We start from the raw sequence: 25,821 nt of genomic DNA on the forward strand, positions 1-25,821 counted from the left end.
CTGGGTGCTGCTCAGAGAGGCAGGACTCCAAGTCTTTATTCACTTTTGCATCTTTGCCTGACGGAGAGCTTAGTTCTCCCAGCCTGCACAGAGCCTGCTGTGGTGATCCCCGGCTTACTGCCAAGGGCTGAGCTCCAGGCAGGCCCGCCAGGCTGGCTGCCCTGACCTCCTCCCCGTCTTCGCACCCGTCCAAGCACTCTGCTGCCGCCGGGCCTTTGCACTCGCGGCTTCCTCCTCCTCTTCACCCTCCAGCAGCCACGTGGCCTGGGAGGGGGGTTACTGGGTGCTCGCTCGGGCTCACCGCACTTCATTTCCTTTGGGTGTCGTACCACACGTTACTAGGAGACGAGTTCCAGGACGCCTCACTGGCTTCAAATTCTGCACCGCTCAGAGGATGTGCGGGGTTTCTCTTTCGCCCATGAAAGCGGAGCCCTCATGTGCTCACCGCTGAGGCCCCAACTTCTGGCCACTCAACCCATGTAAAGCTGTGCATGTGCATTCGATTTAGATTTTACTCTTCACGTGAGCCCACAGCAAAGATTCTATTCTTAGCCCATGTTTTCAAAGTGGAGCCACCCCAGCGGTCTGGCTTCCCCGCCCGCGGTCCCCGGGCTCCAGCGCAGTGAATGATGGCGCCCCGAGGCCAGTTGCGTCCAAGCCCGTTTATTTGGTTCCCGGCGGGCGGCGCATCAGGCCTGCATCACCGGCCTGGACTTCTCCGCCTGCAGCTTCACGCCCGAGCCCGCGAAGCCGGTGCCGCCCTGGAGCAGGAGGAGAGGCGGGGCGGGGCCCCGGTGAGTGGGCGGGGCCCCGGGAGGAGGGCGGAGTCCCGGCGCAGGGGGCGGAGGGAGCGGCTGGGCTTACCCGCTGCAGCACGATGATGTCGCGGTCCGTGAGCTTCTCCCCGTTCACCGGGTCCACCATGTCCTTGCGAATCAGCTTCTCCACGCACTCCAGGGTGACCACGGCCCCGCTGCGGGGAGGGGGACGGGGACGGGGAGGCCCCGCGATCAGATCAGAGGCCCCAGAGAGGGAGAGCCACACCCCAAGCCCACCAGCCCCCCAGGTCCCCAGGGGACTCACGAGGGCCGGAGCACAGCGCACGGCGTGGCGTTGCTCAGGCTGTCGCGGGTCACGGCGCACACGTAGCGCTCGCTGCGCGTGATGAGCCCCACTCGGTCCACGGAGCTGTCGAGCGGCGTGAAGCGCACGGGGGTCAGGTCGGACATGCGCAGGGGCTTCCCAGACATGGGGCAGGTCACGACGCGTGACTGGGAACAAGACGGGGCAGGGTCAGCAGGCAGGGCTTAGAGTCAGGCGGAGGGAGATCGGGGTCCCTGTGAGGGACAGGAGGAGGCCCTCGAGGCACTGGGGGACCCTGGCCTTCTCTGGCAAAGTGGGTGCACGGGGTCTTGCTGGGGTGGGGGGCCCCACCGGCTTCTCCAGCTTTGTGGCCTTGGCCTCGGGGGTCAGCGACGGGATCCAGAAGCTGGGCAGCGCTTTGTCCTTGTCCTTGCCTGCGGGGCCCGCGCTGGGCCCGGGTTGGGCGTCATCTGCGAGGGGGGCAGGGGTTCGGATTTGGCCCTGGGCCCCACCAGGACGGCACCCGCCTTCAAGTCCACCTCTCCCTCACCTGGGCCGTCCCCAGACGCAGCCTTGGGCGTGAAGGGGTTGAGGGGCCGGCTCACGATGGCCGCCTCCTTCTCCAGGAAGCCCCGAACCTGATCCTGCGCCGCTGCGCGCTGCAGCTCCTTCTGCTCCTCTCGCCGGGCGCCCCGCTGCTTCTCGTAGGCCTGCGGGCGGCCGCCGAGAAGTGAGCTGGGCATCCTCCTGTGGCTTGTGAGTTTGGGCACCCTAGGTGGAGGCTAGGGTGGTTCTTTGGCTTTAAAGATGGGTAAACAGGAGTTCCCACTGTGGCGCCAATAGGATGGGCTGCATCTTGGGAGTGCTGGGCTGCAAGTTGGACCTTTGGTCCTGCACACTGGGTTAAGGATCTGGCATTGCTGCAGCTGCAGCACAGGTCACAGCTGTGGCTGGGATCTGATCGCTGGCCTGGGAACTCCATAGCCACCGAGCAGCCAAAAATGGGAAAAAAAAAAAAAAAGGGTAAACTGGGGCCCGCTCAGGGGGCTGTCTTGGCAGGGGCTCTGTTTGGTAGAGGCTGGTGACCACCTGGGTGCGAGGCTTTAAGTGGCTGTGCAGTCGTCCACGGCAGGCCTCTGCCACCTTTGCTTGTCCCCTGCACCAGCTGTAGGACACTTAGGTCATTTCTCGCTTGGCTGGTTTGGGACTCGGTGGCTTTTTTGTTCCCTAGCAGCAGAGAGGTCAACAGCCTGGCTGGAGACAGACCGCCAGAGCTCAAACCCTGCCCTTTGTCACTCATTAGCTCTGTGGCCTCCAGTAAGTGCTGTGGCTTCTACTGGCCTCAGTTTCTTCATCTGTAAACTGGGATAACAATGGCGACCTATCTAGGAGGCTCACACGGAGGGCCACACAGGGAGCCTTTTTAAAACACTCAGCACCTGGTCTGACATATCCTAAGTGCTCAATAAATGTTACTCGTGGGCCGTATGAATGCTACAGTGTCTCTCTGAGTTATTTATTATGTACTATATGCACTGTTGACTTGGTCTCTGCTCCCTGCCTTCGAGGGGCCCTAGTTCCAGGGGAGTAGCGAGCAGCTAAGGTTTAGGGAGCTGGGAAGGCATAGGCAGTGTGAGGTCAGGAGGAAGCACTGGCCAGGTCACCCGTCAGCCCATTTTAGAGACGATGAAACTGAGGCCGAAAGAGATGGAGCTGGCATCTCAGGGCCACAAGGTGGGGGAGAGCCCCGCTCCCTGCCCCCTGGGGCCTGCCACCCAATGGGGGAGTGCGCATGTGTCGGAAAGCCACATGGAGAGTCACAACTGTGACAAGTGTGCCAAGGAAGAGGTGACAGGGGCAGGCCCTCAGGCCCTGGATTAGCAAGGGTCAGAGGAGGCAAGACGAAGGATTTAAGCAGAAGCGGGAAGGGACAGGGCCGCAGACAGACAGACGCGCACAGGCAAAGGCCAGAGGGAAAGGAATTCAGCCAAAGGCCCAGCATCGAAACCCACGGTGCCAGCGTGTGCACCCCCCCTTGCCCAGCCCCTGCACCTTCATCTGTCTGGCGATCTCCTTCTTCTGGTGCAAAATGTACTCCAGGATCGCCTCCCGCTCATAAAGGTAGCCATCGGGGCTGCGGAGAGAGGAGGGGGTGAGAAAACACAGGCCAGGCTCAGGCCACGTGGCTGGGGCTTGGAAATCACGTGCCAGACCCGGGCTCCCCGCCCTGGGCACCCACCAGGGGTCATCCAGGCAGCAGCTCACTCGGGGCTCAGCTTAGCTCTCTGAGGTGAGGGCACCCGTTCAACTCCCCTGGCGTCTTTATTTTTCTTTGGCCCTGTCCACAGCCTATGGAAGTTCCTGGGCCAAGGATCAAACCTGGGCCACAGCAGCGACCATGCCAAATCTTTAACTGCTAGGCCACCAGGAAACTCCTTCCCGGGCTTTGTAATGTGCTCTGACGTGTAGGAAAAATCTCATGCCGTAAAGGGTGAGCGCAGCAGGCCGGGCTTGTCCACACCCTGCACCTTCCCACCAAGTGACTGGCCCCTGCCTGGCTCCTGGGAGGGGACTGCTAAGCCCTTGGAATGTCCTGCCTGAAAAGAGTGCCTCTGTTCACCTGGGGGGCTGGGCTCATGTGATGTCCCCTTGAACCTCGGGAGGGGCTGGAAACCAAGGTCCCCCAAGCTGAGGTGACCAACCTCCAGTAAAAACCCTGGATGCCAAGGCCGGCGTGACCTGCCCTGGAGGGCAGTGATCCAGTGCTGGGAGAAGGAAGTGCTTCTCTCCCGCGTGTCCACAGAGACAACGGGAGGCTTGTGTCTGTCCCTCTGGGCCTCTGCCCCATGTGCCTTTTCCCCAATGATTTCTTCTCTTCCTGCCATGCCCACAGCAGACAGAAGTTCCAGGGCCAGGGACCAAACCCGCACCACAGCCGTGACACCCGATCCTTAACCTGCAGAGCCACCCGGGAACTCCTTCCCACTGCTGCTTTGAATCTGTAGCCTTTCCCTCTCCCAACCTGTCCCTTGAGGAGAACAGCTTTGCTGAGTTCTGTGAATTCGAGTGAACCCTCGAACCTGACTGTAGCCTCAGGGACCCTGAGCCGCAATGTCCTCTCACCACAATCTCTCTAAAAGGGACTAGTAATCAAACACATATTTAGTCACTGGGCTAAGTATCTTACACCTGTTATCGCGCCGCAGCCTTTGCCAGACCGTAAGAGGCAGGTAGCGGTCAGCGCTCCACAGTGAGCCGTTATTATGGGCTGGCAACGGCCCAGGAACCCCCGCCGTACTAGGAAGGGATGCTTTCCCACGCCCAGGGAAGCACACGAGGATCGGGCCCGTGCCTCAGACCACGCTGAGGCTCCCGGAGCGGGGTGGCGTGCCCAGGACCCCCACACAGCCCCCTCCCTCCAAGGGGTCCCCTTGCCCTGGCCACCCTGTCCCGCGGTCCCAGCCTACGTGACGACGGGGTCGTGGCAGGGCTGCAGAGAGAGGCAGCAGCAGTCAAAGTCCTTGACGGCATCCCGGCTCAGTCGAATGTTCTGGGTCCCGTAGCCTGAGGCCGCTGGGGGCAGAGACAGGCAGAGGGATGGAGACACGCCCTCTCTGAACCCGGAGAGAAAGGCGCAGAGAGGACGCGGAGGTGGGGGTGTTCGGAGAGACAGGCGGCCAAGACCTTGGGCCGTGGGTCTGGGGGGTGGGGGGCAGGGGCTGCCCGACCCACAGGAAGGAGTTGGTCCCCAAGGGGTAAGTGACAGACAGGCCCTGTCCCTTGAGGCAGCTCGGGGTGCGGGGGGTGGGGGGGGGAGGTGCATGGCCGACTCCCCTCGGGCCTCCTGGCTCTGTGACCAGGTTCAAGTGCCTGAGCCTCTCTGGGCCTGTGTCCTCCTCGGACCGCAGCGATTCCCCGTCAGTGGGAAGCCTTGGATGGGTTTAGCACAAAAGGCACTTCACGCAGTGCCCGCCGCAGGGGAGAGGGCTGCCGGCTCGCTAGGGGTGTTACTCACACGGTCATGGCCATTGGTCACATGGGCTGTTATTTACACAGTCATGGCTATCCAAGGGGGGAGATGCCCGCATGGAAACCATACCCGGAGGGGCAGAGTGACGCTGGGACTTGAAACATCCAGGGGCCCGCCTCCCAAACCCGGTACCTGTGTCCTTCTTCTTCTCGTGGTAGGTGTAGACGGCCCCCGCCGTGCAGTTCTTGCCGTGCCGAGTCATCCCTGGGGGAGAGGGGCAGCTGCAGGGCAGTGGTGGCCAGAGGGAACCCACGTAGGGAGGACTGGACCTTTCTGGGCCCCCGATCTGATCTGATGGGAAAGCTGCGTGCAGGGCAGAGGAAGACAGTTTTTTTTCACATATTATAAGGTTAAGCAATGCCTATGCCCTCCAAAAAAAACCAAAAAAACAAAACAAAAAAAAGGAGTTCCCGTCGTGGCTCAGTGGTTAACGAATCTGACTAGGAACCACGAGGTTGCGGGTTTGATCCCTGGCCTCGCTCAGTGGATTAAGGATCCGGCGTGGCCTTGAGCTGTGGTGTAGGTCACAGATGCGGCTCAGATCCCGAGTTGCTGTGGCTGTGGTGTAGGCCAGCGGCTACAGCTCCGATTCGACCCCTAGCCTGGGAACCTCCATGTGCTGCGGAAGCAGCCCTAGAAAAGGCAAAAAGACCAAAAAAAAGGCACTTGACCATGACCGTGAAAAAGACCTGAAGTTTTCCTGTGGACGCGGATGTCGGCTGGGGTACAGAGTACATGGCGTGAGTTACTGTAAGGTGGTGGAAGGAGGGTTATATAGAATCTGATGGAAAGTTCTAGCACCAGACATGATAGGAGGCACTGGTAACACACTTAGGGAATGAAAGCGCCCGCTAAATGTTCAGGATGTGTGTGTGCTGTGTGTGCCTATGTGCTCGTTCAACCAAGGGCGCCTCGGTTCGCTTAGGTGCAATGTGCGTTAGCACTCAAATTGTTCGCTAGCGTATCAATTGTGCTGAATAAATTCTGAGGTTTTTTTTTTCTTCTGCTTTTTAGGGCCACACCCGCAGCATGTGGAGGTTCCCAGGCTAGGGGTCCAATCCGAGCTACACCTGCCAGCCTATACCACAGCCATTGCAAGATCTGAACCACATCTGTGACCTACACCACAGCTCATGGCAACGCGGATCCTTGACCCACTGAGCAAGGCCAGGGATCAAACCCGCAACCTCATGGTTCCTAGTCAGGTTCATTTCTGCTGTGCTATGACAGGAACTCCCAAATTCTGAGTTTTCAAAACAAGCATTAGAGCAGAACTCACCCTGGGTGGGACTCTGGCAAATCAACAAGAACAACCCAGCTACCCCAGTAGGGTAACGAGCAAAGGCCAGGAAGAGGCGGTCTACAGGTCAAAGACAGGGGGATGGAGAGACACCTCCAACCCTCCCCACAGGGGAGCGGCGGTGGTGTCACTGCGCAGTTGTCACCAGGCTGCAGGGCGAAGCTCTGAGCTGGAGCAGACCAGGCTCGGGGCATCATCGGAACCATCAGGTGATGCTGCTGGTACTTGAGTGAGGTGGGTGCTGGTGATTCTGCCCCTGGGTGGACGTGTCCCAAAGGCGTTCTCAGAGACACCCTCTAGGGAGCACGCATGGGGCGGTTACCATGATGTCACTTACACTGGAGGGGAGTCGAGGCAACTGGGTAGCCCGGCAGGTGAGATGCTGACCAGGTATGTACAAAGCATTGTGGGTGGAGCTCAAAAACATCATGCTAGAGTTCCCGCTGTGGCACAGTGGGTTAAGAACCTGACTGCTGGGAGTTCCTGCTATGGCTCAGCAGAAACGAACCCAACTGGTATTCATGAGGATGCAGGTTCGATCCCTGGCCTCGCTCAGTGGGTTAAGGATGCAGCATTGACGTGAGTTGGTTGCAGATGCGGCTCAGATCCAGTGTTGCTGTGGCTGTGGTATAGGCTGGCAGCGCAGCTCTGATTTGACCCCTAGGCTGGGAATGTCTATATGTCTCAGGTGCGGGCCTAAAAAGCAAAAAAAAGGATCCAACTGCTGGAGTTCCTGCTGTGGAGCAACAGGATTGCTGGCCTAACACAGTGGGTTAAAGGATCCAGCATTGCAGTATAGGTCGCAACTGTGGCTCCGTTCTGATCCCTGGCCCAGGAACTCCTGTGCCGTGGGTTCAGCCATTAAAACAACAAAAAAAGATAAAAACACCATGCTGGGTGGAAAGAAGTGAGAAAAAAACAATCTACACATGCACAAAATGGGTACCTTTCAGACACCTGCAAACAAAAGGATCACATTTACAAGAATGGTTGTCTACGGGAGTTCCCACTGTGGTGCAATAGCTTAAGGATTCCGCATGGTTTCTGCGGGGGCTTGGGCTCGATCCCCAGCCCAGTGCAGTGGGTTAAAGATCCGGCGTTGCAGAGTAGGTTGCAGCTGCTGCTAGGATTCCTTCCCTGGCCCGGGAACTTCCGTATGCTGTGCGTGTGGCTCCCACCAAAAAGTGGTTGTCTATGTAGGGGAGGGACTGGCTCGGGGATAAAGAAGACGAAATCAGTGAGACTAGAAGGATGGGGTTACAGATCAACATGCAGGATTAAGCCGTGAGACCTTGCGCCTGGGCTCGAGTCCAAGTTGGCCCCATTCTTGCTGTGGCTCTGGACTGCTGAATTCCCCTCTGAGCCCTTTGCTAAGAAGTGGGGGGAACCACGGGATCTAGCTGACCCCACTGGATTGCTGTGTGGACTAAATGAGGTCATACTTAGAGCCCGGCACGCAGAACGGGCAGGGATGTTTCTCCCCAGCTCTGTGGCTGCAGAGGAGGCTCCAGAAGTGGGGGAGCGGGAGAGCACAACCAGGGGCCCCCAGATGTCAGAGCCAACTTCATCTCCATTTCCCCTTTGGGGACGCTTTCAGAAACCCGCCTTTCACATTCAAAACTTTGAGCTATGGACCTCGCTCTCCCCCTACTGGCGCCTTCCTCCCGGAAGCCAGTTTTTGCATTGGAGGTGCGGACACAGAATAGATGCAGGCCCTCAGGATGGAGCTTGACACGTTCTGAAAACTGTCTACACCCCCCTAACTACTGCCCCGGTGGAGACCTGGACCACTTCCATCACCCCTGTGGCAGCCGCTGTGCTGCTTGCAGAAGAAGCTAACCGTGCTGAAACACCCCAATTCGACCCACGGCCCCTCCTCCAGCTTCCCCTCGGACCCCAAGCTTTGGAGCAGGTGTCCAGCACCCGCTGCCTGCCACCCCCCCCCGCCCTGCCCCCACCCCCGTTTCCGCCCCAGCCCCAGCCCCACCCCCAAGGGTCACGTTCACCTCCTGGGGGACAAATTCCCTGCTCTATTCTTAGTTGTCAACTGCTTTGACCCTCTGCGGTATTTGGCACTGGGCTGCTGGTCTGGTGGCCAAGCTCTCTGGCTTCGCCGACCGGGACACTTTCCCTCCGAGAGCGAGCCTTTCTTTGCTTGGCCAGGAGGTCATGGGAAGAATCACAAGGGATGCCGCCGGCCCCCTGACCACGGGCCGCCTCGCCGCATCCCCATCTCATCCATCATCCAACCTCAGCCACCCTCTGAGGTCGAGCCCATCGCCATCCCCACCGTGCAGAGGGGCAAACTGAGGCACAGAAGTGAAGCCACGTACCTAGGCCAGTGGTTCCCTAGGATACTTTCAGGGAGCCCGCAGAACTACTCCCATGATGCTAAAACGTGTCTGCCTTTGCTCTTCTTGTTCTCTCCCGAGTGTACAGGGGAGTTTTCCAAGGGAGTGTGACATCTGCTTGGACATCCTTAGGTTTAAAGGTCTCTGTTACATTACGTGGTGGAGGGGAGACACCAAGTACAAAAGGCCGTATGTTTTTTTTGTTGGTGGTGGTTTTTTTTTTTTTTTAGGGCCACACCCACAGCATACGGAGGTTCCCGGGCTAGGGGTCAAATCGGAGCTGTAGCCTCCGGCCTACACCACAGCCTCAGCAACACCAGATCCAAGCCATGTCTGCAACCTACACCACAGCTCATGGCCACGCCAGATTCTTCACCCATGGAGCGAGGCCAGGGATGGAACCTGCAACCTCATGGTTCCTAGTTGGATTCATCTCTGCTGCGCCACAATGGAAACTCCTGTTCTTGATTCCATTTATATAAAAGGTCCAGGAATTCCCATTGTGGCTCCGCAGAAACGAATGTGTTCCATGAGAACACAGGTTCGAACCCTGGCCTCGCTCACTGGGTTAAGGATCCAACATTACTGTGAGCTGGGGTGTAGGTCGCAGATGTGGCTCGGATCTGGCATTGCTATGGCTGTGGTGTAAGCTGGCAGCTGCAGCTCCAATTCAACCCCCAGCCTGGGAATTGCCATATGCCCCAAGTGCGGCCCTAAAAAGACAGAAAAAATTAAATAAATAAAAGGTCCAGAATGAGCTGATCCATTGCCACAGGGCTGGAGAAGGGGGAACTGAGGGGGCGTGAGGTATGTGTGAGTATGATTACTAAGGGGTATGGGACTTCTTTCTGCAGTGATAGACAATGTCCTGAAATCAGCAAGTGGCGATGGTTGCAAAAATAGTGATTATATGAAAACCTGCTAAATTGTACACTTTTAGGAGAAAATTTTTTCTTTTGGCCATGCCCTTGGAATGTGGAAGTTCCCGGGCTAGGGATTGAACCTGCGCCACAACAGTGACAATGCCAGATCCTTAACCCACTAAATTGTATACTTTTTTTTTTTGCTTTTTTTTTTAAGGCCTCACCTGTGGCATGTGGAGGTTCCCAGGCTAGGGGTCCAACTGGAGCTACAGCTGCCCGCCTACACCACAGCCACAGCAACTCAGAATCTAAGCTGCGTCTTCCACCTATACCACAGCTCACGGCAACACTGGATCCTTAACCCATCTCATCCATCATCCAACCTCCCTATGCCAGGGATCGAACCCACCTCCTTGTAGTTCCTAGATGGATTCCTTTCCCACTGTGCCACGAGGGGAACTCCCTAAATACTGTACTTTATTTATTTTTTTGTCTGTCTTTTTAGGGTTGCACTTGCAGCATATGGAGGTTCCCAGGCTAGGGGTCTAATCGGAGCTGTAGCCACCATCCTACACCACAGCCACAGCAACCCCAGTCCGAACTGCGTCTGCGACCTACACCACAGCTCACGGCAATGCCAGATCCTGAATCCACTGAGCGAGGCCAGGGATTGAACCCGTGGCGTCCTCATGGATACTGGTTAGATTTGTTTCCGTTGAGCCATGTCGGTAACTCCCCCAACAAAATCTAGATAGACCTTCCGTGAACAATAGCTCTTTGGGGTCCATAATGATGTTTAAGTTCCTGAAGCCAAAAAGTTTGAGAACCGCTGACCAGGGCTGACCAGGGTTGGCGGGTTTTCAGCGGAAGCTGAGCTTTCGTCCAAGGCGCGGCACCGCATCCTCGGTGAGGCCAATTTCAAAAAAAAACCAAAAAAACCAAAAAAACAGATCTACTACCATCTGGTGTCTCTTGACACTTCAGAAGGGACACAGCCAAAGTAACATCAGCTGTTATTTCTCATCCTCCCATTTTACAGAGGAGAAAACAGACCCACAGACTCTTGCCGGAGGGAGGTAGCAGCAGAGCTGGACTGGAACCCGGATGGCTGGGCTCTCGGGCTGCCCCCTCAACTCTGTGACAGCTGTCAGTCCTCCCGAGGTGGGCCAGTCAGAGAATAAAGGCCAACCCAGCCCCGTCCGCCCACGAGATCTTCAAAGAGCAAAGTCTAGTTCGCTCTTTCAGCATGTTTCACTTCAGACCCGATATCCGCATTGGAGAAACGGGTCTATATTTAGGTTTCATAAAACTTACAGATGCAAATGCACATGCACGGGTCCTGGTTGGGGCCAAACATATTTAGAGGTTTTCTGGTAATTACATCCCCCATTGGCGCTTGAGTGTAAATGAACTGAAATAATCCAGGAGTTCCCCGGTGGCTCCATGCGTTTAAGGGTTGCAGGTTCACTCCCTGGCCTGGGAACTTCAGCATGCCTCGGGCACGGCCAAAAAAAAAGAAGAAAAAAAAGAAAAGAAAAAAAAAAGAAAAGAAAAAAATAAAAAATACAGTCCCTCGGGGGTACCCGTCACATCACTGTGCTCCACAGCCTCTGGGGACAGGCGGCTGCTGTGTTTAAAAAATGTGACCGCAAGGCTGTTCGGATCATTCGTGATTCCGGAGCGGCCTCTCCTCTCCAGCTGGTGCGCAAATCTCCCTTATTATCTCCCTTTTCTGCAGTTGGTTTGTTTGAATCCTGACTCTCCGGGCAGGGTCAGAGATCCCTCTGAAGATGAAAGGAGGCTCTGAGCCCCGTCCCTAGAATGGCGAGGGTCATGTGGACACTGCAGGTCCCGGGGGGCCGGGGGGCGGGGGTCGGTGTGGAGGCCAGGCTGTTCAAGGAACCCAAAGGGCCAATTATGAGGACATCTAGAAAGAGGATGTGTTGAAAGCGGCAAAGAGGGAGCTCCCGAGAGCCGAGGCCAGCGTCCGAGATTTTCTATTAATTACGGCTGATGGTTCCCTGAACCCGGCCCTGCTCTAAACCTTTTATACAATTGAGTTTCTACCCCATTCCACAATCCAGATGGTTGCTACAAATGAGGAAAGAGGCACAGAGCAGGTGCCCAGGGCTGTGCAGCTGGGGTTTGACCCAGGCATCTGTGTCTGCGGCCGTGATCACCCCGGTGCTGCCTGGCCGTGCTGGCTCTCAGCGTGGGATGGGGGCTTCTTGTGTGGGCCTGGTCCTTCCTCCTGGAAATCCCATCCCCTTGCTCCTCCGGGGCTCCGAGGCAGAGGGGCCTCCTGTGGGAAGCCTGCCTCTCCAGGCTGAGTCAGGTGTTCCTGGTGCCCTGACAATGCTATGATTTATGACCATTACAGCCGTCACCCCTCAGGAGTCCAGGAGCCCCCAGAGGCGGGCAGGGCCTGGGCTGGACTCCAGGCTGGGTCCCAGCTCTGCCAGGCACCTGGGGCGGGGGAGGGGGCTCAGCGATGCCATGACAGGCTTAACCACTTCCCAGCCAGGCCTGGGCAGGTGTGGACTCAAGGAATGAATCACTGAGACCGTAATCACAAAAGCACTGAGAATAGAAATGACTGGCTCAGGCTTCAAACACCTCTGCGCCAGGGCCTGTGCCAAGTGCCTCACAGGTCTGAACTGGTCTCTTTTTCAGTGGGTTCCCTGAGAGAAGAGCCCTGGTGAGCTTTTTATTTATTTATGTTTTTGTCTTTTTGCCTTTTCTAGGGCTGCTCCCGTGGCACATGGAGGTTTCCAGGCTAGGGGTCTAATCGGAGCTGTAGCCGCCGGCCTACGCCACAGCGACGCAGGATCCTTAACCCACTGAGCAAGGCCAGGGATCGAACCCGCAACCTCATGGTTCCTAGTAGGATTTGTTAACCACTGCGCCACGACAGGAACTCCCCTGGTGAGCTTTTCAAAAGGGAACTTTGGGAGTTCCCATTGTGGCGCAGTGGAAATGAATCTGACTAGCACCAATGAGGATGCAGGTTTGATCCCTGGCCTCGCTCAGTGGGTTAAGGATCTGGCATGGCGGTGGCTGTGGTGTAGGCTGGCAGCTGCAGCTCGGATTCGACCCCTAGCCTGGGAACCTCCCTATGCCGGGGGTGTGGCCCTAAAAAGACAAAAAAAAAAAAAAAACCTAAAAAACCCAAACAAACTCAAAAACCAAAAGGGACCTTGGATCAAATCACTTTAACAAGCTGGGATAAAACTGGTGAGAGGATTGAGACGTGGGCCATCACTTTGCAGGCCCTGATGACACAGTTGATTTGGGTGACAACAGTCGACCGATGCCAGTAAGGCAGAGTCTGACTGGAACTGGATGTTTGCGGGACGCTGATACTGACTAGTGGAAGGGAGATTTTTTTTTCTTTTTGGGGGGGAAGCATGCAGCAGCTTGATGTGGGATCCCAGTTCCCAGACCAAGGACTGAACTGGGGCTGCAGCAGAGAAAGTGCCAAATCCTAACCACTAGACCACCAGGGAACTCCCTGTGTTAGGGTTTGTTTCTTCGTTTTTTTGTTTGTTTGTTTGTTTGTTTTTTGCTAGAAAGGAGAAAAGCATAGCTTTACACGGGCAGGTTTGTAGGTTTGTGCTGATCCTACCTGTATTGCTCAGCTCGGGCCGCTAAAACAAAATGCCATAGATGAGGTACCTTCAACAACAGGCAATCGTGTTTTTTTTGTTTTGTTTTGTTTGTTGTCTTTTTGGGGTCGCACCTGCAGCATATGGAAGTTCCCAGGCTAGGGGTCCAATCAGAGCTGTAGCCACCAGCCTACGCCACAGCCACAGTCACAGCGATGCCAGATCTGAGCTGTGTCTGCGACCTACACCACAGCTCACGGCAACGTGGGATCCTTCACCCACTGAGCGAGGCCAGGGATTGAACCTGTGTCCTCATGGATACGAGTCAGATTTGCTTCCGCTGTGCCACAACAAGAACTTCCCGGAGAGTAAAGATTTTCAATTTTGTGGGCCACATGGCCCCTGCCAGAGCTACTCACTCCCGTCCCTGTGTGGCCAAGCTGCCATGGCCACTAGTAACCCAATGGGCATGACTGTGTTCCAGTCAAACTCTATTTATGGACACCGGTATCTGAATCACATATTACAGTCATGGGTCACAAAATGTAATTCTCCTTTTGATTTTTTCCAGTTGCTGGAAACGTTAAAACCATTCTTGGGGAGTTCCCTAAGAAACTCCCTAAGAGTTTACTCCCTAAGAGCAGTCTAGTGGTTAGAATTTGGCACTTTCACTGCTGTGGCCCAGGTTCAACCCCCGGTCTGGGAACTGAGACGCCACATCAAGCTGCTGTATGCTGTGGCCAAAAAACCAAAAAACAACTATTCTTTTTGTTCTTTCTTTTAGGGCCGCACTCTCCGCATATGGAAGTTCCCAGGCTGGGGGTCAAAGCAGAGCTCTAGCCGCTGGCCTACACCACAGCCGCAGCCACTTGGGATCTGAGCTGTGTCTGTGACCTACGCAGCACCGGACCCTTAACCCACTGAGTGAGGCCAGGGATGGAACCTGAGTCCTCATGGATGCCAGTCGGGTTCCTTAACCACTGAGCCACAACAGAAACTCCAGAAAACAACTATTCTTAGTTTGTAGGCTGTACCAAACAGTTGGGGACTGTCCAACTTCCGTCTGACAAAGAAATTATATCTAGACTATATGAGAAACTTACAACCCAGCAATACATTTTAAAAAACCCAATTTAAAAATGAGCAAAAAAAGAAAAAAAATTATTAAAAAAAGGAGTTCCCGTTGTGGTGCAGCGGAAACAATCCAACTAGGAACCATGAGGTTGCAGGTTCAATCCCCAGCCGGGCTCAGTGGGTTAAGGATTCGGCATTGCCATGTGCTGTGGTGTAGGCTCAGATCCTGCATGGCTGTGGCTGTGGCTGGCAGCTGCAGCTCCAATTCTACCCCTAGCCTGGGAACCTCCATATGCCGCAGGTGCGACCCTTAAAAGACAAAAAGACAAATAAATAAAAATGCGCACTGATTGAAGTACATGTTTCTCCAAAGAGGATATATAAATGGCTAATAAGCACATGAAAAAATGTTCCACATCATTAACCATGAAGGAAATGCAGTCAATCAAAACCACAATCAAAACACCACTTCCCACCTAGAGGATGACTCTAATCAAAAAGTCAGATAATGGGGGGGTTCCCGTCATGGCTCAGTGGTTAACGAATCCGACTAGGAACCATGAGCTTGAGGGTTTGATCCCTGGCCTTGCTCAGTGGGTTAAGGATCCCGTGTTGCTGTGAGCTGTGCTGTAGGTCGCAGATGTGGCTCAGATCCCTCGATGCTATGGCTGTGGTGTAGGCTGGTGGCTACAGCTCTGATTTGACCCCTAGCCTCGGAACCTCCAATGCCGAGGGTGCAGTTCTGGAAAAAGACAAAAAGACAAAAAAAAAAAAAAAGGTCAGATAATGGAGTTTCCATCTGGTGCAGCAGAAACAAACAAACAATCTGACTAGGCACCATGAGGTTTCCGGTTTGATTCCTCACTTAGTGGGTTAAGGATCCAGCATTGCCCTGAGATGTGGTGTAGGTCACAGATGTGGCTCGGATCCTGTGTTGCTGTGGCTGTGGCGCAGACTGGCAGCTGTAGCTCTGACATGACCCCTAGCCTGGGACCCTCCATATGCCACAAGCGCAGCCCTAAAAACCAAAGAAAAGTCAGATAATAACAAGCATGAAGAAACTGGAACCCTCCTACATTGAAGGTGGGAATATAAAATGGGGAGTAGCCGCTGTGGCAAAGTCTGATAGCTCCTCAAAAGGTTGAACATGGAGCTACCACTTGATTCAGCAATTCCACTACCAACAGAAAACATCGGTCCACACGAAAACTCGTACACAAGTGCAAGCAGTGTAGCCAAAAAGTGGAAACAACACAAATGTCCACTGACTGATGAATGGATAAACAATATGGCATATCTCATACAAAGGAATACTATTCAGCCTTAAAAAGTAGTGATACATGCTACAAAATGCGTGAACCTTGAAAATATCACGCTAAGTGAAAGAAACCCAGACAGAGGAAGATCCCTTGTGGCGCAGTGGGATGGGTTAAGGATGCGGGGCTGCGCAGCTGTGGCCCAAGCAGCAATGCAAGTGGCAACTGCGGTGGGTGTGATCAGAGAAAAAAATGACTCCATTTATATGAAATATCCAGATTAGGTTAATCCATGGAGACAGAGAAAGTAGGTGAGCAGCTGCCTAGAGAGTGTGTGTGGGGGGGGGGAATAAAGGAAAAGACATTACCATTTCAAAGAAGTGAAAAGGGTTTCAGATGATGGGATTAAAAAAAGAATAACTAACCCAGTTTCTTCAAAGAATCAATTGTATTAAGAGAAAAACTGGGAGTTCCCGTCGTGGCGCAGTGGTTAACGAATCCGACTAGGAACCATGAGGTTGCGGGTTCGGTCCCTGCCCTTGCTCAGTGGGTTACCGATCCAGCGTTGCCGTGAGCTGTGGTGTAGGTTGCAGACGCGGCTCGGATCCCGCGTTGCTGTGGCTCTGGCGTAGGCCGGTGGCTACATCTCCGATTCGACCCCTAGCCTGGGAACCTCCATATGCCGCGGGAGCAGCCCAAGAAATAGCAACAACAACAATAACAACAACAAAAAGACAAAAAAAAAAAAAGAGAAAACTGGGTAGGATGGAGGGGAGACTGTTCAAAATTAAAAGCAATTTAAAGAGACATAACATGACTCGAAAGGATCCCAATTCAAGCAAATGAAACTTTTTTTTTAGGGCCGCACCTGCGACATATGGAAGTTCCCAGGCTGTGGGTCGAACTGGTGCTATAGCTGTCGCTACGCCACAGCCACGCCCGATCCGTATACCACAGCTCACAGCAACGCTGGATCCTTAACCCACTGAGCAAGGCCAGGGATCAAACCTGCGTCCTCGTGGATGCTAGTCGGGCTGGCTAACTGCTGAGCCACGACGGTAACTACGGAATTCTTATGTTATTCTCTCACTTTTACATGTTTGAACCTTTTTCCAGTATTAAAGGAAAATTGCTGTAAAGGACCCATCAAACCCAAGTTCGTACCCCATCAGCAGCCCCGTAGGGAATGAAACCAGGACAGCCAATCCCCAAAGCTCCATAGAGGAAAATGGTAAACCCTACAGCAACTCCGAGAGGGAGGGGCTGTCAAAAAGGTGCAGAGAGGCGGCGACAGGCGACTGCACAATATCCCCCGCCGCCCTCCGCATCACAATCTGGGAAACTAAGGGCAGGAAAGGGGTGCTCCTTCCTCAATTTTCACGTCTTAGACTCTCTAGAACACCAGTCCCCTCCTTCCCCCGGGAACCCCGGCCCATCCGTCCATAGTGAAACTAAAACTCTCCAGAGAACTGATGGTTTGGGTACCTCCAAAGATTTCTGGGACTTGTAGTTCAGCTTCAAACTTGGCGCGCCTAGAGCGTTCCACTAATGACTGTCGGGAAGTCGGAAATTCAAAATCCCGTCCCACTCTCCCTTGGGACCCCGAGACTCTAGCCTACGCGAAGACGATCGCAGTAACGCCATCCCGCCACCACCTGGAACTCACCTTACAAACAACGCCTCCTCCCTCGAGGCTGCTTCAACTGTGCCCCTACACCGGAAAGGAGCGCTGTTTTCCTTCCCCGCTCTACACACTTCCGGCCGGCGGAAGAGACAGGAAGTAGATCTGCCCCTAGTTGCGGAGGTCTCTCTTCTGGCTAGGTAAGTCTTCCCTTCTTCTCTTCCTCCCTCCGGAAACGTGAGTGGCAATTCGAAGGTTCCGGTCAGTAAAACTGGAGTAAATAGGGGGCGCACTTAGTATATACTAGGCGTTTCTCGGGCGGGCGATTTCCTGCTGGTACCGAGGCTTCGCGTCTCTCTAAGGCTGTGTCTAAGGACTAACCACTTCGCCCAGTGACTGGAAAGCCGGCTTACCCAAGGATATCATCCACTTTTCTGCTGCAAAATAAGAGTTAATAGAGAAGGGATAACTCCACTGTCCCCACTTTACACATGGAGCATTGGAGCAGTCGGAAGTCAAAGCCTTTCAAATTACCTCAAGAAACAGGAATTTATTACCGCATACTCACCTCCCACCCCCAGGGGCCAAGGCGTACATTTCTCACCAAGGCAGTTTCCCTGTCAGTTTCTAGGTATTGACATCTCTAGATATCTGGAGCCCTAGATGTTTAGTTCCCAGCTCGCACTGGCGGGCTCTTGAGGCGGGGTGGGGGTGGGGGGATTGGATAGGAGGAGGGAAGCTGCATATCCAACTCCTTAAGTGCCTCCACTGTGTCGGAGAGGCTGGCCCTCCTAAAGGCTCTGGACCTTGGCCCTTAATCATAAGGTCCCTTTAAATACTTAGTCCCTTACCTGAGTCCCGCCCAAGGCAGGTAATCACAAACCCCGCCCCTCTGGCCAGAAACCTGGATTGTGCGGACTATAGGGAGCAAGGCACCCCTCCTTCCTCTCCCCTCCCCTCTCCCCAGCCCCTCTTCACAGCTGGCCGCAGCTGGCCCAGGAGGCCCCTATTAAGAAGGAGGGGACACTGTTCACAAGTCTGGGCAGGTAAGTGAATACCCTTGGAGGCAGAGCCTGGCTTGTGGACCCTGGCGATCTGGCTCCCCGTTCTTCTGAGATCCAGAAGTCGGAGCCTCCAAACCCAGGAGCCCAGGACCCCTGCTCCTTCCTCCTCCTCCTGGACCCAGCCCAGGACCCCTGCTCCTTCCTCCTCCTCCTGGACCCAAGGATATAGGCCTCCGCTCTATACCTCTCCTGTCATCTTTGATCTCCGCGGGTGGATGTGGCAATGAGCACAGAGAGAGGCGGGTGTACATGGAAATTACCGAGAAGGCAGGAATGCCCATCAGTGGACATGTTTATGAGCACCTACTGTGTGCCCAAACCCGTGCTGGATACTGCAGACACAGCAGAGAAAAAGATAAGCTCCTAGCTCTGGTCCCTGGAGGGACGTTGCCTTTGTTGAAATCCTGCCTCTGAATTGCACCCTGTATGAATGTGGGCAAATTCTTTGACCTCTCTGTGCCTCAGTGTTCTCATCTATCAAATGGAGATAGTGCCTCAGTGTTCTCATCTATCAAATGGAGATAGTGCCTCAGTGTTCTCATCTATCAAATGGAGATAGTGCCTCAGTGTTCTCATCTATCAAATGATAGCACTGCTGTGAAAATGAGACTGAGTGAATAGAGGTAAACGACCTTGAACAGTGTCTGGCCCAGAATACAGGCTACCTAAGTGTCTGTATTATTCCCGTCATTCGTGGACCACAGAGTCGGGTCAGAGAGACCTCGCCTCATTCTCCAGGCCCTGAGGTGTTTGTCGTCTAACTACCCACACCTGGTTCCTAGCGTCCACAAAATATGAGGGGCCACCCCTCTGTGCTGCTGCTATACCTGGGATTAACCACCTGCCTGGACACCTCACCCAGCGGGAAGCACGACCAAGGTGAGTGTTTGCAGGAATGAACACCCGGAGACCAGGCACTGACAGCCACCTTCCCCTGACCCAGGAAGAACCCAGCCACGGGTCTCTATCCCCTCAAGTTCACGTTCCTCCCTGTCCCCAGTCCTAGGAATCCTCCATTTTTCTTTCTTTTTTCTCTTTTTTGTCCCTTTTTTTTTTTTTTTAATGGCTTTACCTATGGCATATGGAAGTTCCTGGGCTAGGGATCAACTCGGAGCGGCAGCCACTGGCCTATGCCACAGCCACTGCAACGCCAGATCTGAGCTGCCTCTGTGACCTATGCTGCAGCTTGCAGCCGCGCCAAATCCTTAACCCACTGAGCAAGGCCAGGGATCATCCCTTCGTCCTCACAGAGATGATGTCAGGTCCTTAACGCTCTGAGCCACAACGGGAACTCCCCTTCCATTTTTTCTGTGCCTTATGTCTTTGAGGCCCAGAAGTCTTCCTGGACTCTCCAGAGGCCCAGAGCTTCCTGGGCAGCCGTAGCCGGATTCCGCGAGCCAATCACTGGGACCTGGAGCTGCTCACCCCTGGGAACCTGGAACGTGAGTGTTGGGAGGTGAGGTGTTCCTGGGAAGAGGCACGGGAATATTTTGAGGATAATACTCTGACGGTGAGGGCCTGGGGTCCCTGGAGTCCCCTCTGTCTTCTCCAGGACCTGGAGGTGGGGGTCCTTCCCCTCAACTCCCTTTGCCCTTGGGCCTCAGAGATCAGGGTGGGCTGGATTGGGGTGTGGAATCTCCCAGCTGATGCTGCCTTTTTGCCTTCTCTACTCCTGCCCATTCAAGGAGCGCTTTTGGGAGAATTACATCTACAACGGCAAAGGAGGTGAGTCGGACAGGGGAGCCCTCTTGCTCTGTGCAGCTGAGGCAGCCCCTGCCCGTGGAGGCTGAACCCGCATCTTCCACCCCAAACTCGCCCCCTCTAAATTCCATGCTCCCTGAATTCCTGGAGGTGGTTATTTATTTATTTATTTATTTTTGCTTTGTAGGGCCACACCTGTGGCATATGGCGCTTCCCAGGCTAGGGGTCCAATTGGAGCTGCAGCCACCGGCCTATGCCACAGCTACAGCAACACAGGATCTGAGCCACATCTGCAAGCTACACCATAGCTCACGACAATGCTGGATCCTTAACCCACTGAGCAAGGCCAGGGATCAAACCCACAACTTCATGGTTCCTAGTTGGATTCGTTTCCACTGCACCACATCGGGAACTCCATGGAGGTGGTTATGAAAGAAGTCCCCTCCTTGGAGACTAGAGGCCCTAACTATAGAACCTGCCACAACTTATTCAGAGGAGGTCCCACATCCCCCGGAAAGGGGACCGTTGCAGGAGAGGTTCCAGTCCCTGGGGCCTCAGGCTCAGAGTCTCTGGCCTACCTGAGCTCCCTTTTGGAGTTCAGAGTCCGAGCCAATTCCGCAGCTTGGTTGCTAGGGGGCTTGCTCCCTAGCAACGGGTCTGTGGAAGCCTTTCTGTCTTCACCTGCCCTATCAGCCCACCCCTCAACCCCTCCTCTGAGTTCTGAAGCCCCATCAGTGGCTGCAGCCTTGTTGCTAAGGGCAGGCTGCTCCTTAGCAACAAAGCCTGGCCAGGCCGGACCAAGGGAGCCCGCGGCACTCAGTACCTGGCTGGCGTCCTCACTCCCACGATCCCATCCCAGCCTGGCCTGGTTGCTAAGGAGGCCTTCTCCCTAGCAACCACACCTAGCCAGGCTCAGGCCAGGAGCCCAAGGCCTCCTGCCCACAGGAGGACCCCCCTCCAGGCACCAGACATCCACCCCCTTGTGGCCTGGTTGCCAGGGGTGGATGCACCTTAGCAACAGGCCCTAAGTCTGGTCTGGATTCCTCACATTGGTTGCTAGGGGAGGTAACTGCTTTGCCGCAGGCCTTGGAAGGCCCGGTAGCTCCTTGAAGCCACCTGAAACAGGTCTGACTCAGGAGGGCCCCCCTTCTCAGGGCAGCAGCTTTTTACTAAGAAGGCTAAAAGCCTGGGGTTTGCTATTTGAGGAAAGTCCCCCGGCCCAGGGCCAAAGGAAGTTTCCCCAGCAGCAGGACCTAGCAAAGCCTGGCAGAGTCCTGCCTGATGCCTCCCCCCCCCCGCCGCCCCCCAACGTTTCCTCAGGCGTGAAGCTGTGGATCACTGAAGGCCCTGCTTCTGAGCCAAGGGTCCTTGTGGGTTCTAGACACCAACAGTATTATGGAGGGGACATCCTTAAATTCCTCTCTCTCTCTCTTTTTTTTTTCTGTCTTTTGAGGGCCACACCCATGGCATATGGAAGCTCCCAGGCTAGGGGTGGAATTGGAGCTGTAGCCGACAGCCGACACCACAGCCATGTCTGATGCTTAACCCACTGAGGGAAGGATCCAACCCGCATCCTCATGGATACCAGTCAGGTTCATTACCACTGAGCCACAACAGGGAATCCCCCTAAATTCCTCTCTGGATAAATGAATTTTTCCTCACCTTCTGGTGAGGTCTTGTCTCTCCGTGGCCTGGGTGGTAAAAGGGACTGCATTCTAGGAGTTCCCGTTGTGGTGTGGTGGAAATAAGTCTGACTAGGAACCATAAGGTTTCGGGTTCAATTCTAGGCCTCACTCAGTGGATTAAGGATCCGGCATTGTCGTGAGCTGTGGTGTAGGTTGCAGATGCGGCTTGGATCTGGTGCTGCTGTGGCTGTGGTGTAGGCCGGCAGCTGGAGCTACTATTAGATCCCTAGCCTGGGAACCTCCACATGCCTCAGGTGTGCCCCCACAGAGACAAAACAGCAACAATAACAAAAAAACACCACACACATTGGAGTACCTTGGTGGCTCAGCAGGTTAAGGATCCAGGGTTGTCATTACTATGGCTCAGGTTCAATCCCTGGTTGGAGAACTTCAGGTGCAACAACAACAACAACAACAACAACCAAAAAAAAAAAGGAGAAAAAAAAAGAAATGCACAGGAGTAATTATTTATTTATTTATTTATTTATTTTTTTTTTAATGAGAGTTGCAATTTTTTTTAGGTTCTCTCTTGTGTTTTCTTGTTTTGTTTTGTTTTGTAATTTTTTTCTTTTTTTGCCACACAGGCAGTATATGTGGAAGTTCCTGGGCCAGGGATCAAACCTAAGTCACACGGCAGCAACGAGAGCCACAGCTGTGAGAACACAGGAGCTTCAAACCGCTAGGCTATCAGAGAACTCGCAGGAATAATTTTTTAGTGTCACTATATCTCATGTATTCCATGGGACATACTCATACGAAAAAAATTATTCATTATATCTGTAAAATTTACATTTCACTGGGTATCTTCATTATGATCTGGCCACGATCAGTTTGGGGGCCTAGAAAGTTGGCTAGCTGAGCTCCCTCCACTACATGTGTAATTGCAGTCTTAGGGAGTTCCTGATATGGCTCAGTGAAAACGAATCTTACTAGCATCCTTGAGGACACGGGTTCGATCCCTGGCCTCGCTCAGTGGGTTAAAGATCTGGCATTGCCATGAGCTGTGGTGTAGGTCAAAGACGTGGCTCGGATCTGGCGTTGCTCTGGTTGTGGCATTAGGCCAGGGGCTACAGCTCGGATTTGATCCCTAGCCTGGGAGCCTCCACATGCCACAGGTGTGGCCCTAAAAAAATAAAAAAACAAACAAAACCAAAAACTCTGCAGTCTTAGGAGGGTCTTTTCTCTGCCTGGAGAATAGCTGCCTCACTTTCTCATCCCAGATGAAGTTATCACAGGCTCTTTCTGCATTTATTTATTTATTTATTTATTTTTGTCTCTTAAGGGCTGCACCCTCGGCATATGGAGGTTCCCAGGTTAGGGGTTTAATCAGAGCTGTAGCTGCTGGCCTACACCACAGCCGAAGCAAGCCAGGATCCGAGCCCCGTCTGCGACCTACACCACAGCTCACGGCAGTGCCTGATCCTTAACCCACTGAGCAAGGCCAGGGATCGAACCTGCAACCTCATGCCTCCCAGTGGGATTTGTTTCCGATGTGCCATGACCAGAACTCCTCTGTCTGCATTTAATTCATTGCATTTTTGCAACTCATCTGGGAGGGGTTATATGCTCCCATTTTTCAGAGCAGGAAATGGAGGCTCACAGAAGTGAGTAGGGTGAGTTGCCTGAGGTCGCAGAGCTAGGAGGAGGCCCCAGCTCTGCCTGGCTCCTTGGCCAGTCCTCTTTCCACAGGGGAAGGTATCTGGATGTTGGGGTGGGCGACAGCCTCTGAGGCTGTGCCTTCCTCCCCCTCTGTAGGGCATGGACGGGTTGATGTTGCAGGCCTGGCTGTGGGGCTGACATCCGGCATCCTGCTCATCGTCCTGACTGGCCTGGGGGCCTTTTGGTATTTGCACTGCCGTCTTCAGGGCCGAGGCCAGCAGCCCAGTCCTCAAGAGTAAGGGGGCTCTGGGGAGGAGAGGCTGGGGGCTGGAGGGTGGGGTGAATAGAGGAGGGGGTAGGGTCAACCTAAGGAGACGGGCCAAGGTTTGGGGGCAGGTGGGCACTGCTGAAAGACTGGCCTATCTTCAGCCCTTGGCCCACAGGAGGAACTCGATATTTGCTGCCTGGCTGTCTTTGCAGTGCCAGGTTCATGTGTGATTATCATCCTGTGGATACTGTATCTGGTGAGGCTGCAGCCTGTGGTCTGTGGGTGTTTGTGGGTGTCTGTGGTATGTATTTCCGTGTTGACAAGGTATAGCTGTGTTTGCGTGTGCGCGTGCCTGTGTGAGTTGTCTAGGTGTGTCTTTCTCAGTGGCAGGGTCTAAGAGAGGGCTTTAGCAACAGTCTTGAAGGAACGTGGGTCTTTTTTTTTTTTTTGGTTGCAGAATGGAAAAGTGCCCAGGTCAGGGATCAGACACAAGCCACAACAGAGACAATGCTGAGTCCTTAACCCCTGGGCCACCAGGGAGCTCCTATACTGGGTCTTCTTAGGAAGAATTTTTTTTTTAAATGATTTTTATTTTTTCCATTATAGCTGTTCTTAGGAAGAATTTATTGTAAGAGAGGATCTGGGCAGTTTGGGTATCTCTATTTGTTTCTTGGGGGTATCTGCCTGCCTCTCTGCAGGGCTGTCTCTTTCCCCATGACGCTGTCTGTATCTGGAGCACATGTGTGCCTATGAATGCCTCTGTCTCAGCAGTTGTTGATTTCTGTGGCTGCCTGTCCCTGTGCATCTCGCTGTCATTTCAAGGTGCTTTGTGTACAGTCAGGTTGAAGATGAGCCTCTTTTTCCCTAGTCCACTTCCCTTCCACCCCCGTCCCCCAACCACCCTCAGAGTCTCTGTCTCCCTAAGTCGTTCCTCCATTGCCTAAGTCTCTCTATCCTGTAGATTCCCTCCCCGCCCCGCTAAGAGTGCACTTTCTGTCCCCAGGGCCGAGCTCATCAGCCCCCTGAGTCCCCTAGGCTCTCTGAGCCCGCCAACTCCCCTGCCTCCACCCCTACCCCCGGGGCTCCCCACCTACGAACAGGCGCTGGCGGCTTCTGGGGTGCACGACGCACCTCCGCCCCCCTACACCAGGTATGGGGCTGGGCTTCAGCCCGGGGGCGGGGCGCAGAGGGGAGGATCCTGCCGGAGGAGGGGCGTGGGCTCGGGGGCGGGCCTTGGAATTTTGAGTGTATTATCCCGGGCGAGGCTGGGAGTTGGGGGCGTGGCCCAGGGGTGTGTGTGAAGCTTTATTAGGAGGGTGGGTCTTGTACCCAGAGGGTGCGGGATTGGCTGAGATGCCCAGGGCGGGTCGGAGTGGTCTCGGTAGAGGGGGAAACACAGCCGGGTCTTTGACTCCCCACCGTGTTCCTCCCCTTGCAGCTTCAGGAGGCCGTGTTGAAGAGCTGCTTCGGAGCCAGGGTTTTCGGAACGTTGCCCCAGATTCATTCCGGATTCCGGAACCTCCCAGGGGTTCTTAAACTCCGGCGCTGAGCTTTGGGGGTGGTGGAAGTAGGGGTCGTCCGGTCGGAGGCCTATCCTAGCACACGTGTTTCCGCCGCGTACGGATACACGCAAGGTCCCGGGGAACGTGTCCCCGCATCCCGGCCTCCTCGCAGCCCCCTCGGCTTTCTGGATGGTGGGGGTACCCGACAGCCCCGCCCCCGGGGTAGGCGAGCGTGGAAACTCGGAACCAGCCGCACAGGCCAGGAGTGCGGGCGCCCGCGTGAGAACGTGTGACACGGCCATCGCCCTCGGTGTCACGGGCCACGCACACGCAGAGCCCCGTCAGTGCACACGCGTGTCTTCATTTACTCACAGGGGCACTCTGCAACCCAGAGAGGGTGGGGGGGTATATTTGTAAAGCGTGCTCGGTTGGGGGCAGGCCCGCAATGCACCCGGGGGGCTGGAATTGGGCTCTTTGCTTGAATAAAAACCTTTTGGAAAAGAGATTCCAAAAAAGCGAAATAATGCAAAAAATAAAAAAATAAGCTGAACCGCGTTCCCGGGCGCGTCTGCGCACGGCGGAGCTGGCTTTCTGTACAAACGCTGCGCCCTACACCCCCAGGCCCTGCTAGCGCTCAGTGTCTGCCTCTCTCTCTCTCTCTCTTTTTTTTTTTTTTTTTGCATTTGCACGGGATTGTGGGAGGAAGCGGAGCGCAGCCAGACACCCCGCCGCCCGCCCCCCCTTCCCCTCCCCCCTCCCCCAGCCGCCTTGTGCAAAGATGGCTGCACCGTGAGCGCAGAGGAGGAGGAGGCGGCGGCG

The 25,821-nt window shown here is 54.6% G+C and overlaps 2 protein-coding genes across 6 annotated transcripts; one reads left to right on the top strand and one right to left on the bottom strand.

Annotated features, from left to right (window-relative positions):
* Positions 1 to 17,333, bottom strand: NOSIP (nitric oxide synthase interacting protein). 2 transcript variants are annotated; one of them, XM_047790193.1, is made up of 9 exons: positions 17,229 to 17,333; positions 5,246 to 5,416; positions 4,551 to 4,656; positions 3,136 to 3,217; positions 1,634 to 1,793; positions 1,435 to 1,553; positions 1,084 to 1,271; positions 865 to 973; positions 1 to 761 (listed from the first exon to the last, which is right to left on the bottom strand). In XM_047790193.1, the coding sequence occupies exons 2-9, from the start codon at positions 5,313 to 5,315 to the stop codon at positions 690 to 692; spliced, it is 906 nt and encodes a 301-aa protein (XP_047646149.1). In that variant the 5' UTR covers positions 5,316 to 5,416; positions 17,229 to 17,333; the 3' UTR covers positions 1 to 689. The 2 variants fall into 2 exon arrangements, with proteins under 2 accessions (XP_047646149.1, XP_047646150.1); XM_047790194.1 differs by having other exon boundaries at positions 5,246 to 5,317; positions 17,229 to 17,305.
* Positions 17,320 to 25,507, top strand: PRRG2 (proline rich and Gla domain 2). Of its 4 annotated transcripts, none has more exons than XM_047790197.1 (6): positions 17,320 to 17,383; positions 19,030 to 19,126; positions 19,576 to 19,703; positions 19,933 to 19,972; positions 23,389 to 23,527; positions 23,662 to 23,941. In XM_047790197.1, the coding sequence occupies exons 2-6, from the start codon at positions 19,042 to 19,044 to the stop codon at positions 23,828 to 23,830; spliced, it is 561 nt and encodes a 186-aa protein (XP_047646153.1). In that variant the 5' UTR covers positions 17,320 to 17,383; positions 19,030 to 19,041; the 3' UTR covers positions 23,831 to 23,941. The 4 variants fall into 4 exon arrangements, with proteins under 4 accessions (XP_047646153.1, XP_047646152.1, XP_047646151.1 ...); XM_047790196.1 differs by lacking the exon at positions 17,320 to 17,383 and adding an exon at positions 17,391 to 18,229 and having other exon boundaries at positions 18,986 to 19,126; XM_047790195.1 differs by lacking the exon at positions 17,320 to 17,383 and adding an exon at positions 17,391 to 18,229.
* Positions 25,508 to 25,821: the final 314 nt, after the last annotated feature.

The sequence above is a fragment of the Phacochoerus africanus genome, chromosome 8 (assembly GCF_016906955.1).
Source record: "Phacochoerus africanus isolate WHEZ1 chromosome 8, ROS_Pafr_v1, whole genome shotgun sequence".
Lineage (NCBI taxonomy): Eukaryota > Metazoa > Chordata > Mammalia > Artiodactyla > Suidae > Phacochoerus > Phacochoerus africanus.

What these genes read in the sequence shown, in the direction of transcription:
- NOSIP (XM_047790193.1), bottom strand. Translation starts at nt 5,315, where the DNA reads ATGACTCGGCACGGCAAGAACTGCACGGCGGGGGCCGTCTACACCTAC. An exon ending in CCACAAAGCTGGAGAAGCCG is followed by an intron (nt 1,272 to 1,434) that starts GTGGGGCCCCCC and finishes TCTTGTTCCCAG; the next exon opens with TCACGCGTCGTGACCTGCCC. An exon ending in TGCGCTGTGCTCCGGCCCTC is followed by an intron (nt 974 to 1,083) that starts GTGAGTCCCCTG and finishes CCCTCCCCGCAG; the next exon opens with CGGGGCCGTGGTCACCCTGG.
- PRRG2 (XM_047790197.1), top strand. Translation starts at nt 19,042, where the DNA reads ATGAGGGGCCACCCCTCTGTGCTGCTGCTATACCTGGGATTAACCACC. An exon ending in TGGAACGTGAGTGTTGGGAG is followed by an intron (nt 19,704 to 19,932) that starts GTGAGGTGTTCC and finishes TGCCCATTCAAG; the next exon opens with GAGCGCTTTTGGGAGAATTA. An exon ending in CAGCAGCCCAGTCCTCAAGA is followed by an intron (nt 23,528 to 23,661) that starts GTAAGGGGGCTC and finishes GCCTATCTTCAG; the next exon opens with CCCTTGGCCCACAGGAGGAA.